Here is a 12,089-nt window from a genome sequence, read left to right on the forward strand (position 1 = left end):
ATTTTAGTTACTAAAATCAACTGGACAAGAGAATAGAAAATATCGATCACATAGGTAACATCGATTTAGAATATCGATTGAGGTATCGATATATCGAAATTTTGTTCTCTTTCAAAACTGGGAAGAGACATTCGTACGTAAATTATTAGATTCTTACATTAGTATTGATTCAATACTATTGAAGACAAAATTATATGAATAGACTCAACCGTCTTTTGGTCGAGTCAACTTTTTCTTAGTCTCTTAGCCTTTTAGTCATCAGCGAATTTAAATTGATTGCAATCTCGTGTTGTTAACAATCATCTAATCTATTGGACAACCTCTACTTTTAGAGATAAATTTTCCTGGGAAAATTTCTGTTTGGTTTCCAAAAATGGGTAAATACTTAAAGACATTTTACTTGGATTGTTTTTTTATAAATTGTAAATATGATGTTTCCATTTCTTTTGTGACTTTTAGTGAGATGGACTTTTTAAAATCTTTTCCAATAGTTATCTCCATGGTTATGGTTAATCAAAATGTCATCCAGAGGGGTTCCAATCGTTTGGTTTAAGCTGATCCGGTTTAACTTGATGAGGACGAAGTGTAAAATCAAAAAAGAGACTCTCCATGATTATATGGGATAAATTATCTGATTGACCAACTGCAAGGAACATATTCTAAGAAAAATGAAGATAGTCATCTAGTGAATTGTTTCTCACCATAAAAAATAACTGAATAAACCATGATGACAAATATGACAAAGATGAAAAATCAAAACAATATCCGCAGATCCATCACTCAATGAGAAGTTAACTCTATGATTGAATTGAGGAATTTTTGAAACGAAATCGGTAAGACTCAAGATATGTCCGTCAGCTCGATATTTTAACTTTGAGGTGACTTTTTTTCGGCTTAAAGTTCAAGCTACATATGAAAATGGACTTAATTGTTCAGTTAATTGTGTTTGTTTAAATTAGGTTAGGTTAGGTCTTCGCTAATAAGGGTCACCATGACCAAAGAAAGGCCCGGAGGGCCTGAGACAAACCGAACCTTAAGCCGAGAAAAAAATCAGCTGAAAAGTGAAGATATCGAGCTGACGGACATATCTTGAGTCTTACCACGAAATCAATAAGAACAAGGATAAGAATTCATGTCAATCCAATTCTCGCTGCAAACCTCAAGCCATAAATTGAGCGAAAAAAAACACCACCAAGACATTTGACTGAGCCACCAAATCATGGTCACAATTAGATGACCAAAATCGTCCATCTACGATTTGGATCGTTTCCTCATCTCTTTATTTTGGCTCATTAATTTTTCACAGATTCCATTGTTTCCCTTATCCCAATCAGACAATTAAAGATATTCTGTAAATATTCTTCTCTATTCTAAGAAACTCAACTCTCGATTAAATAAATTCATAATTGCGAAAATTTTGAATTTATTAAAATGGAGAATAATGAAAATGGAGAAAGAGATGAGAAAAAAAGAGCGAACAAAATAAAAGAAAAGAAAAAAGAGAGAAAACGATACTCGATAGATCGATAAGATAATCGATGTTCTCTCGATATCGAAAAAAAGAGAGACTGAGAAAGAGAAAATAGAAAGGGAAAAGTATCGGTTAGTCAAGTTTAATTTTGGATTTTGTTGGTAAGTTTTTCTCTGTCTTTGCCTTTTATCCATCAGCGAATTTAATTAATTTTAATTGATTAAACTCTAATTACTAATAATCATCTAATCTACTAGTTAATCTCTTCGTTTTAACGTTTCGTTTCTTTTCATTTTCTCTTAGTGATTAATTTTTGTGGTTCACTTTTTTTGCGGTTCAACCTTTTCATTATTTTTTGTTCTTCTCTCTTTCTTTTTTTCTCCCTCTCTCTCTCTCTCTCTCTCTCTTCTCTTCTTTTTTATTTGGTGAAGTGATTTTTTTCTTCTTCTTTTTCGTATTATCACTTTTTTTTCTCTCTCTCTCGCTCTTACTCTCTGGCATATTTTACCATTAGTGGTGATTAATATTGTCCACATTAGTTCTTCGTCTGTTGTTGGTGTTTTCTACTGCTATTTGAATCGTTTTCCCTCTTTTGGTTTTCTTTTTCTTCACTTACGAGTATCACATGGAGGGGACGAGCGATGAGCCTCTCACTATAAAAACTGTTTCTGGTGGTGTTGGTGAAGAAGATGATCACCAAGAGGCTGGTAAAACAGTCTCTTCTCCTTCTTCTGCAACAACTACAGTCGGTCTTCAACAACAACAAGTACAATCTGGTATTTCCACACAACAAGATAAACCATCTTCTCCATCGTCTCTTAATCAGTCAAATTCTTCAATTGATTTACTTGCTGATGAAAGTATGAATGAAAGTAAAAATTCATCGGCTTCAGAGGATGGTGGTTGTACCAATATTAGTGATAATGTTGCTGGTTCTATCACTTCTTCTACCAATTCTGGTGGGAAAAAGATTAACATTGGCGAGTCAATAGCTGAGCTTGAAAATAATAATAATAATAGTAATAATAAGTCAATTACTTTGCATCCAATAGCAACAACTATAAAAACTTCAGCTACAAACCAAAATGTGGTCACAATACAACCAGTTTCATCTTTAACTCTAACTTCTTCGTCTTCTATTCAACAATCATCTTCTGCAACATTAGTTTCCAAATCTTCATCAGCATCCTCATCTCTTACATCTTCATCTACATCATCGACAACTCTATCAGCAGCAGCAGTATCTTTAGCCTCCAGAACTCATATTATACCGCCAGCCTCAGCTTCTGTATCTTCCGCATTCTCAACAATAGCAGCAACTGTTACCAATCCTATTGCTACGACAACTAGTAATATCATCTCTGTAAATGCAACTTCATCTTCAGCCGTTGCAACATCTACGATACCAAGTACAAATCAGTCTGGTTCTACCAACTCAACAACCACCACCAATCCAACCATCACTGGCTCTGGAAATAAGTTATATCTAATTAACACTCCTAAATTTGATTCGATTAAAATAATTGAATGGAAAGATGGTATTGGTACTCTACCTGGAAGTAAATTAAAATTTAAAGTCAACGAATATGGTACATTGGAAATGCTTTATGATGATGATAAAGTTGGCGATAAATCGATTGTTAAACCTGTCGAATCAGTTAAAGCTCCTGCTGAAAGTAGTAATGGAAGTAACAACAACAACAACAATAATAATAATAATTTATCAATCACCCTACTCGCTGAATGTGTTAATTGTAAAATCAAAGGAGTTAAATCTAATTTTATCAGGAATGGACGTTTTTGTAGTCAAGACTGTGCTACAAAGCAATCAGAGAATTTGAAAATTTTTAGTAAAACCTCAACATCAGCCAACAACAATACAAACAGTAACAGCGCCAATAATTTAAATTATAGTAATTCTAGTAACAATAACAGCAATGTCGTTAAACCTGAATCCGTAAAGAAAAAGATTTTTTATCATGAAGGAAGAATGTACGTCGATATGATTGGTGAAAGGGTAACCATTCGAAAGCCTTTGTTTATTAATCGATCTGATCTCCATGGTACTGGTCGATCTGAAACACCCGATGGTTTGGACCTATTAGATGCCAACGAGGAGATCGAGAACATTGATTCTTTTACTGGGATAAATGTACCACATAAAAAGTTTAATTGGAAAGAATATCTGGAAGATACTAAAAGCTTTTGTGCACCAGTTAAATGTTTCAAAGAAAGTCAATCATTTCCAAGTGTCAAAAATGGTTTTAAAGTTGGAATGAAACTTGAAGGTATTGATCCTCATAATCCTGCTTTATATTGTGTCCTCTCGGTTGCCGAAGTTGTTGGTTTTCGACTTCGTTTACACTTTGATGGTTATCCTGATATTTACGATTTTTGGGTTAACGCTGATTCACCTTTCATTTTCCCCGCTGGTTGGTGCCAAAAAACAGGACGCAAATTAGAATCACCCAAAGATATGTTAGGCACTTTCTCCTGGAATAGTTATCTTCAAACCTCTAAATCTCAGTCAGCGCCAAATTATCTGTTCACATGTGTCAAGCCAAGTTACTCACTGAGTCAATTTAGAGTGGGCATGAGATTGGAAGCCGTTGATAAAGCAAATACCTCACTTGTCTGTGTTGCCAGTGTCGCAGATATTTTGGATAATTATATTTTAGTTCATTTTGATGGTTGGGATGATTCTTATGATTATTGGATCTCCATGTCTTCTCCATACATTCATCCGATAAATTGGTGTCATGAAAGAGGTAAACCTTTAACTCCACCTAAAGATCATCCCAAACAAAGTGAAAAATTTAAATGGGCCGATTATTTGCAAGAGACAAAATCTACAGCAGTTCCACCGAAAGCTTTCCGTTTACGTCAAGCTAATTCATTCCGTGCTGGTATGAAATGTGAAGTGGTCGATAAAAGATATCCCCGATTAATTAGAGTGGCAACCATAGTGGACAGAAGATCTCACAGTGTAAAGATTCACTTTGATGGTTGGCAAGAAAAATTTGATTACTGGTTAGATGATGATTCTTGCGATATCCATCCAGTCAATTGGTGTGCAAAAACCAATCATCCACTTCAACCACCTCCAAATTATTTCCGTAAATATCCAGACTCTATAAATTGTCCAACTCCAGGTTGTCGTGGCTTTGGTAGCATTAAATCAGCTCGATTTTCAACTCACAATACTTTTACCAATTGTCCATATTCCGAGGAAAATATGGAAAGAGAATTACCTGATAGATTTGGCCGTGATTTCTCAGATGAAGAAATGAATCCAAAAAGTCCACTTCAAGGAGAAGAATTGAGCTGCCCACCAAGTCCAACCTCATTTTCCGATTTAAGGCGTAAAAGAAAACGTAAACGAGAAAATTCTGGTTCATCAGCCTCCGATTCTGTTAAAATTTCTCGACCCTCAACACCATCTTCCTCCTTTTTCCATAATAATTTGCAAAACAGTAAACACAATTATTCAGCGACCATATCAACTCTTCACCAAGCCATATATTCACTACGAATGAATCCACAACAAACCAATGAAACCCCAATGGCATGGGAAAAACACTCTAAAAGCTTATTAAGCTTCGCAGAGAAAGTGAACGCAAGTGAGGTACTTAAATGGACTCCAGATAAAGTTGCTCAATTTGTATCTACAATTCCGGGTTGTCAAGATTTTGGTCAATGTTTCGAGGAAGAGGTAAACCCATTTGTTTCCATGAAAATCTATTTATAAACAATTACATTGAAATTATGAGTTATATTTTATTTTTCTTTTTATTTTTCTTTTTCTTGCCCCTTTAGATAATCGATGGAGAAGCATTTTTACTTCTCAATCAAACTGACCTGGTCACTCATCTTGGTATCAAATTAGGTCCTGCTGTCAAAATTTATAATAGTATTCTGGTTATTCGTGATAACATAGATGCTTAAATCTTAGCCCATTTCTTTTTTTTTTTTCGCTCTCATCATCTCAACTTAACCATCATAACCTTATCTTCAAAACCTACCTTATCACATCTCATAACGGAGAGAGGAGGAGGATCAACAAATCCACAAACAATTAAATATACAACATTCAGATACACAAATTCACACGGAGAAAATGATTTCAATGGCAACCCGTTTCTTTTTTTTTCGTATACCCCAACAAAAAGATAAATAGAATTGGAATCATCGATCGCAAATCTGTTTCTCACCTTTAATCAACAAAAATAATAGTTACCTCTTGGTAAAATTGCAACGTAAATTACTACATACGTCTCGCCTAATTCAAATTATGGCATTATAACGATGATTAGTTAATTGCTCTTCTATTCAATCTCCATGGATCTTAAGCTGCTTCTCTAACTCTCTATTCCACCTTTTTCCTGCTCCTAAAAGACTTTCTCATTTTTTTTTCTTTTTCTTTTCTGCTTGATTATCGAGTTGAATACACAGCTGATTACCCTTTAACTCTCCTTTCACTGTTTAATATGAATCTTAAATCAAATCTTGAAATTCATCTTCACACAAACAAAACTAATTGCTTGTAATAATAATAATAATTGTAACACAAACTACAGCCCAAAATACCCTCACATTCAAGCTTTACTTACATGATTATATTTCCTTTTCCCTCCTTCTCCTTTTTAAATCCGAAGTAACAAATTATTCATCTTCATCTTTGCAACAACCAACAAAAACCTTTAAATGTTAAATATTGTCACCGACGATGAATTTAATTCTGTAATCACAGTTAATAAAACAAATTATAAAGATGATTCATTTTCTAATAACTTTTTTCTTTTCAGCTCCAATTCAAACCTCTAGGATATTCATTCTGATTTCCAATCGTGCTAAATAGAAAATTCAAACTCATTAATCAAAAATCTCTCCGGAAGAAAATCAAACAATCGACCAGTTGAAAAATTCAATTGAAAACAATTAGTTAATTGAAGATAAAAACAAAAACTAATTTTCGAATGTTACATTTTCGCTCCACTAGATGTCACCAGTTTCCTTTTCGTTGATTGGATGAAAAATTTTTAAAAAAGAAAACAAAAAAGTGATTTTTTCTTTAATCAATTTTAATTAGAATAATTAATTGATTGTTTTTTTTCTGTTTAATCGATTATCGAATCTTTTGTTTTCTCTTCTTATTAACTAATTGTTCTCTTATCTTGCTAACATCAGTGAAAGTGTCAAACTGATGACATTGGATTTTAATCTTTTCGTTATTTTCTGGTGAATTACAATTTAACCCAAACGACTTTGATTGTTACAATTTAGCTGTTTGTTTACTTTGCTCTTCACTTTTTATTATTATTTTTATCTCTCTCCCTCTCTTATATTTTTACACTATTTGCTTTGTTCCGATGATAATAGAAATGTTGTTATCGTATTAATTGAAAACGATAGTCAACAATATGATGATTGATCTGATTACATGGACACAAACACTAATTACAAACTTTGGACCAGTTAATTTAACACTTTAATATATATTGAAGGATTGATTGATTATATTTACCAATAACCAAAATGCCAATAAAGAGCTGATACTAGGATAGTGTTACTGTTATTATCCAAGTTAATATCATGGATCTACATGGAAAAGACAAATACAATAAATCAGCATCTGAATCAATATACCGAATACAAGGAAATATCTCCTTTTAACCTTCCCTTTGATTAATCATTCATCATAACCTATTCTCTCTCTCTCTCTCTCTCTCTCTCCACCACCTTAATCTCCATTGTTACACATTAACAATGATGAAAAGTTTCCATAGGTAAGTAGTAAAACCTTAATGAAATCTATTTTTTGTTGATTATCTCTTTTATCACCATCATCATACATTATAAATTGATTGATATCAGATTCATCCCAAAATTGATCATCATTGATAATAGAAACCTTTTTTTACTCTCTCATTTTTCAACAGGATAACTTTGCTGAAAGAAGATAAAGAAAACAAGCTTATATATATGGAGTAAGAAGATCAAGAATGATGATGATGATGATGATCACCAATCAACAATGAAAAAAGAGAACAAATCAACCCTGAAAAGATGAAGAAAGAGTTTACATGAAAGAATAATCAACAATCAACGACAGAGAGAAACCAAATGATTTGCTAATATTTACTGATTAGAATGAAACTTTTTACTGCTTCAATCGACAATAAATAACCATGGAAATGGAGGGAAAAAAAGAAGATCTAAAATTAGCGCTAAACGAACCATAATTTGGATCTCAATTGATTAATCCAACAGAATCAATCTAATCAAGTTAACCAAATACACAATGATCATGATCACGTCGAAAAGTATGAAATATCCAAAGGGTCGAGTAAAAAATGAACGAGAAAAAGCAAAATTGTCAACACAACAAGAAATTCTTATCCATTTTTTTTTCTTCTTCTTCTCTTTTTCTATTAGGATCTGATGTCTCTATTTTATCCCATTATCGTGATATTATCGTTTCACTCTCACTCTATTATTATCATCCTCATCTCTACCCCCGTCATGATGATCCTGAATGTTTACTCAACAATTGTATCTCCACCATAGGGTTTGGACTTACACGAAAAAAGCAATGTTTATATAGATGATGAGGAAAACAAAGTTACACTTACATTATATTCACTCTTGTTGAAGTTTTCCCTGTTTCTTTATCATGTCAAACTATTACAACGATTGTGAAAGCATAAAGAATGGACTAAATCAACAGACACCAATCATCATATTCACACTCTCGGTATAATCATGATGATAATCATGATGATGACCATCACCACTAATCATCATGATCCACCTAAATCATTGCTATTCACAAAGATAATAACTTTGTAACCTTTTTTTTACACCAAATGATAATAATACAAACATAATATTGTCATTAAGTTTGTTATCATATTCATACTAATTTATTTACTCAATGATAACAACTTATTGTTAGATTCATTCAATTGTATTTGGATCATATTTTTTTTTTACTATTAACTCTCTACCTTGTTAATAATGTTTCTCATTCAATTTTAATGAATTGATCAGTAACAAGGATATTATCACTTTAATCGTCTAATTGTTTGCTAATTGTAAACATTACGGTCGTTAATTATCAACTACCAATCTATTTATAGCCTAATTGTTGTTGTACATTTGAATTGAGTCAAAAAAATTGTTATTAATTTTACTAATTTTCAATTTACCATAGTGATTAGTTGTAATTACTTTTGGTTGATTAATCAAAGGTATTCATTTTGATCATCAAGGAAAATTAACCTTCCGATTAGTTTAATTTAGATTATCATTGATCTTAATCATGGGTTTATTTTAATTGTTGGAAAGTTGAAACAATTAAATCAATGTAATGAATTACATTGAAAATAATTCCATCAGTTAATTGATTTGCTTGTATTAAGGATTATGACCGATAATTGAACATCATTATTAACTTAATTGTACTGATTATTATATTACAATTAACTGATTTCTCTGTATTACAATTAAATCTCTGGAAACTACTGAAACCTTTTTGTTTTCATAGGAAAACAAATTGATTAAATTGAACGATTAACTAAATCAAATGATAGTAAAAACTAATTAACAAAACAGTTTGATTGTTGTTTTGTTGATAATCAATTTTAATCATGAGACACAAATTAAATTGCTCAATAATTAAACATTGACATTGACAAGGGAGGTCCTGAATTATTGTCCTTGATAATTGCGTTAACTATTTGTGAAACAATTAAATTAATTATCAACAATTGTAAATGAAAACTATCCCATAGACAAATAGAAACACATGATTGTGATAAAAGAAAACAATTAATAATCATAACGAAGATTAATTGGTGAAGATGAACAATCAAAATGCAAAATTAAAACACACAGAGAGAAAGTTAATTCTAACAATTAATTGTTATTCGATAAGATTATAATTGTAACTGATTAAATCAACAATTGAAAACTATTCTGGTTAAATTGGGTCACAATCATGATTAATAATCAAGAGAAATTTTTTTTTTGGTAGTAGCAATTAACTAATTGTTGATGATTTAGTTTAACCCGGAAAATTGAATGAAAGGTATTTCACCAACGATCAACTGATTAAACTTTGCATGGGAAAGTTGATTATTAATTATTAATGATAATCAACAATGAACAATTAATTAATCGCTATGAGAAAAAAATAAATCATCTTTTCCGGGTTTTGTTTCTTAATAACAATTAGTTTTAAGTACAAATATTTGTGTGATTAGAAAATTAAATCGTAGTTATAAATTTCCAAGTTATTATTTGATTGTATCAACAATCAATAATTAATTGAAGGTCAAGATTAAGTTAATTGTGATCAACACTTACATTTACTGGGAATACACAATTTTCATTGTAACGCCTTTTTAATGATAACGATAATTAATAAAAGACAAACAAATAAATCAACAATTACCAATTGTAATTTAAACTGTCACCTCAATCAGTTATTTCAATGAGCAATTAACAAGTTAATTGTTGTTTAATTTCATCTAATTATAAAAGTAAATCAATTGTCAACTTGATCCTCTTTTCTGTTAATACATTTACATAAAGTTTTTTTTTCAATTCTAATCATGAATTTATTGTTAATTTTGAGCCTTTTATCGTTGACCTTTGTTCAAAGTTGCTTGACCAAGTCAATTGCAGTTGAAAAAGAGATAACCTATGACCTGGACATTTTGTACCGCGAAAAATGGAGGCCACAATATCATTATTCACCGCCGACCGGTTGGCTTAACGATCCCAATGGTTGTATTTACAAGGATGGTAAATATCATTTATTTTTCCAATACAGTCCAGGAACTTTGAACGCCAAGTCCATGCACTGGGGTCACGCAGTGTCCGAGGACTTGTTACACTGGGACAGTTTACCAGTGGCCGTTTTTCCCGACATTGACGGAGCCGCTTTCTCTGGTAGTGCCATTATTGACTCTACAAACGCGACTGGACTACAGGTAAGAACGGAGGAACTAGTGATCAGATTAGATGAGATTTGATGAAGTTCTAAGTAACTTGAATGATTTGAAAATTTTTGTTTTCGATTTTCGATTTTGTGATTTTTCTTTTTGAACTTTTTTCTATTCTTTTTTTCTGTTGTTCTTTGTAGAAAGAGGGTGATGGCGATTTAATGGTGATAATATTCACACGAGGAACTCCTTCTTATTCAATTCCTCAGCGACAGTTTTTGGCCTACTCATCGGATGACATTCATTTCCAAGTCTATGAACATAATCCTATTCTTGTCGATCTCGCTGAGGTTCATTATCGTGACCCACAGATGATTGTTTATGACGATCATTGGATAATGTCATTGGCTGTTGGTAATTACTCAAATTTTACAATTCAACTGATTTAATTCACTGGAATTTAATGAGTCGCTTTGGAGGTGATCCTATGGAGGGATCGCACGCTGGTGTCTGGGAATGTCCAGCACTTATGCGCTATTATATCGATGGTATGGAACTTTGGATTCTATTGATTAGTATTAACCCCGGTGGACCAAATGGTGGATCAGCTACTCAATATTTCATTGGTACTTTCGATGGGAAAAAGTTTGTCAATCGATATCCTCCTGAACGAGTTCTTTGGATGGACTGGGGTCCCGATAATTATGCTGCCGCTTTATTTGCAAATTCCCCTCGTTCCAAACCAACGATCATCTCATGGATGAACAATTGGGTCTATGGTCAAGAGCAAACAACCACACCCTGGAGAGGACAAACAAGTATCCCTCGAACCATTGATATCGTTAAAGTTGGTGAAGATGATTACCAAGCGACAACTTTCCCGATCGAGGAAACATTTACCCTTCACGATTCAGTTTTACACCAAAGTGAACCGGATAAAAGTTCATTGGAAATTCCCTTCAACTCTGAGCATTTTCACCTTGAAGCTAAAATCAGTTCAAATTCATCAAGTTTCACTGGACTTGTGATGAAATTATCAAATGAAAATACTAATGAATGGGTAACCATGAGTATCAAAGGTCAAGACATTGAAATTAATCGAAGTGTTTCCGGTGTTATCGCTAACGAAGCATTCGCTAAAATTATCATAGGATCTCGAGTTCTTTCCTCACCCGAAATGACAGTTGACCTTTTCTTTGATTCATCGGCAGTTGAACTTTTCCTCGACAAAGGATTGACCGATCTTTCCTACTTAGTCTTCCCTAATCAACCTTATGACCTCTTCTCATTTGAATGTACCGATTGTACCGTTAAATCAGTAACAATTTACCAAATGAAATCAGTTTGGAATCAACCATCACCTCCACCACCACCAACAACAACAACTTCATCACTCTAATTGTGTACAATTTATAATCAATTTCATCACTACTTACTAATTAACTCTGTAAAATTAACATAAAGAATTGAAAATAAACAAAATTCACCAAAAAAAACTCGAGCCTCATAATAATTACAATTCAATAAAATCGGAAGACCTTAATTACAACTTAAATCTTGTAAATAAAGTAACAGTTAATTGTAATTAACTTTCATCTGTTTTAACAACCAGGCTGAACTTGATTCTTAATGTTTACAATCGTATTACTTTATCAAAGTTAATTGTATTT

General features: G+C 32.4%; 2 protein-coding genes across 2 annotated transcripts; both read left to right on the top strand.

Annotated features, from left to right (window-relative positions):
* The first annotated feature begins 1,645 nt into the window (after positions 1-1,645).
* LOC128387051 (lethal(3)malignant brain tumor-like protein 4) lies at positions 1,646-6,246 on the top strand. Its single transcript, XM_053346190.1, has 2 exons — positions 1,646-5,183; positions 5,288-6,246. Exons 1-2 carry the CDS (start codon positions 2,097-2,099, stop codon positions 5,414-5,416), a joined length of 3,216 nt encoding a protein of 1,071 aa, XP_053202165.1. The 5' UTR covers positions 1,646-2,096; the 3' UTR covers positions 5,417-6,246.
* Positions 6,247-9,913: 3,667 nt separating this feature from the next.
* LOC128386876 (levanase-like) lies at positions 9,914-11,915 on the top strand. Its single transcript, XM_053345983.1, is given in 3 exon segments — positions 9,914-10,467; positions 10,620-10,836; positions 10,839-11,915. Coding segments are annotated over 3 exon segments (1,578 nt in total). The 5' UTR covers positions 9,914-10,086; the 3' UTR covers positions 11,819-11,915.
* Positions 11,916-12,089: the final 174 nt, after the last annotated feature.

Source organism: Panonychus citri, unplaced genomic scaffold (assembly GCF_014898815.1).
Source record: "Panonychus citri isolate SS breed McGregor unplaced genomic scaffold, ASM1489881v1 Contig00077, whole genome shotgun sequence".
NCBI classification, from domain to species: Eukaryota; Metazoa; Arthropoda; class Arachnida; order Trombidiformes; family Tetranychidae; genus Panonychus; species Panonychus citri.

Coding starts and splice junctions, on each gene's coding strand:
- LOC128387051 (XM_053346190.1), top strand. CDS start 2,097: ATGGAGGGGACGAGCGATGAGCCTCTCACTATAAAAACTGTTTCTGGT. Junction 5,184..5,287: donor GTCAATGTTTCGAGGAAGAG/GTAAACCCATTT, acceptor TTGCCCCTTTAG/ATAATCGATGGAGAAGCATT.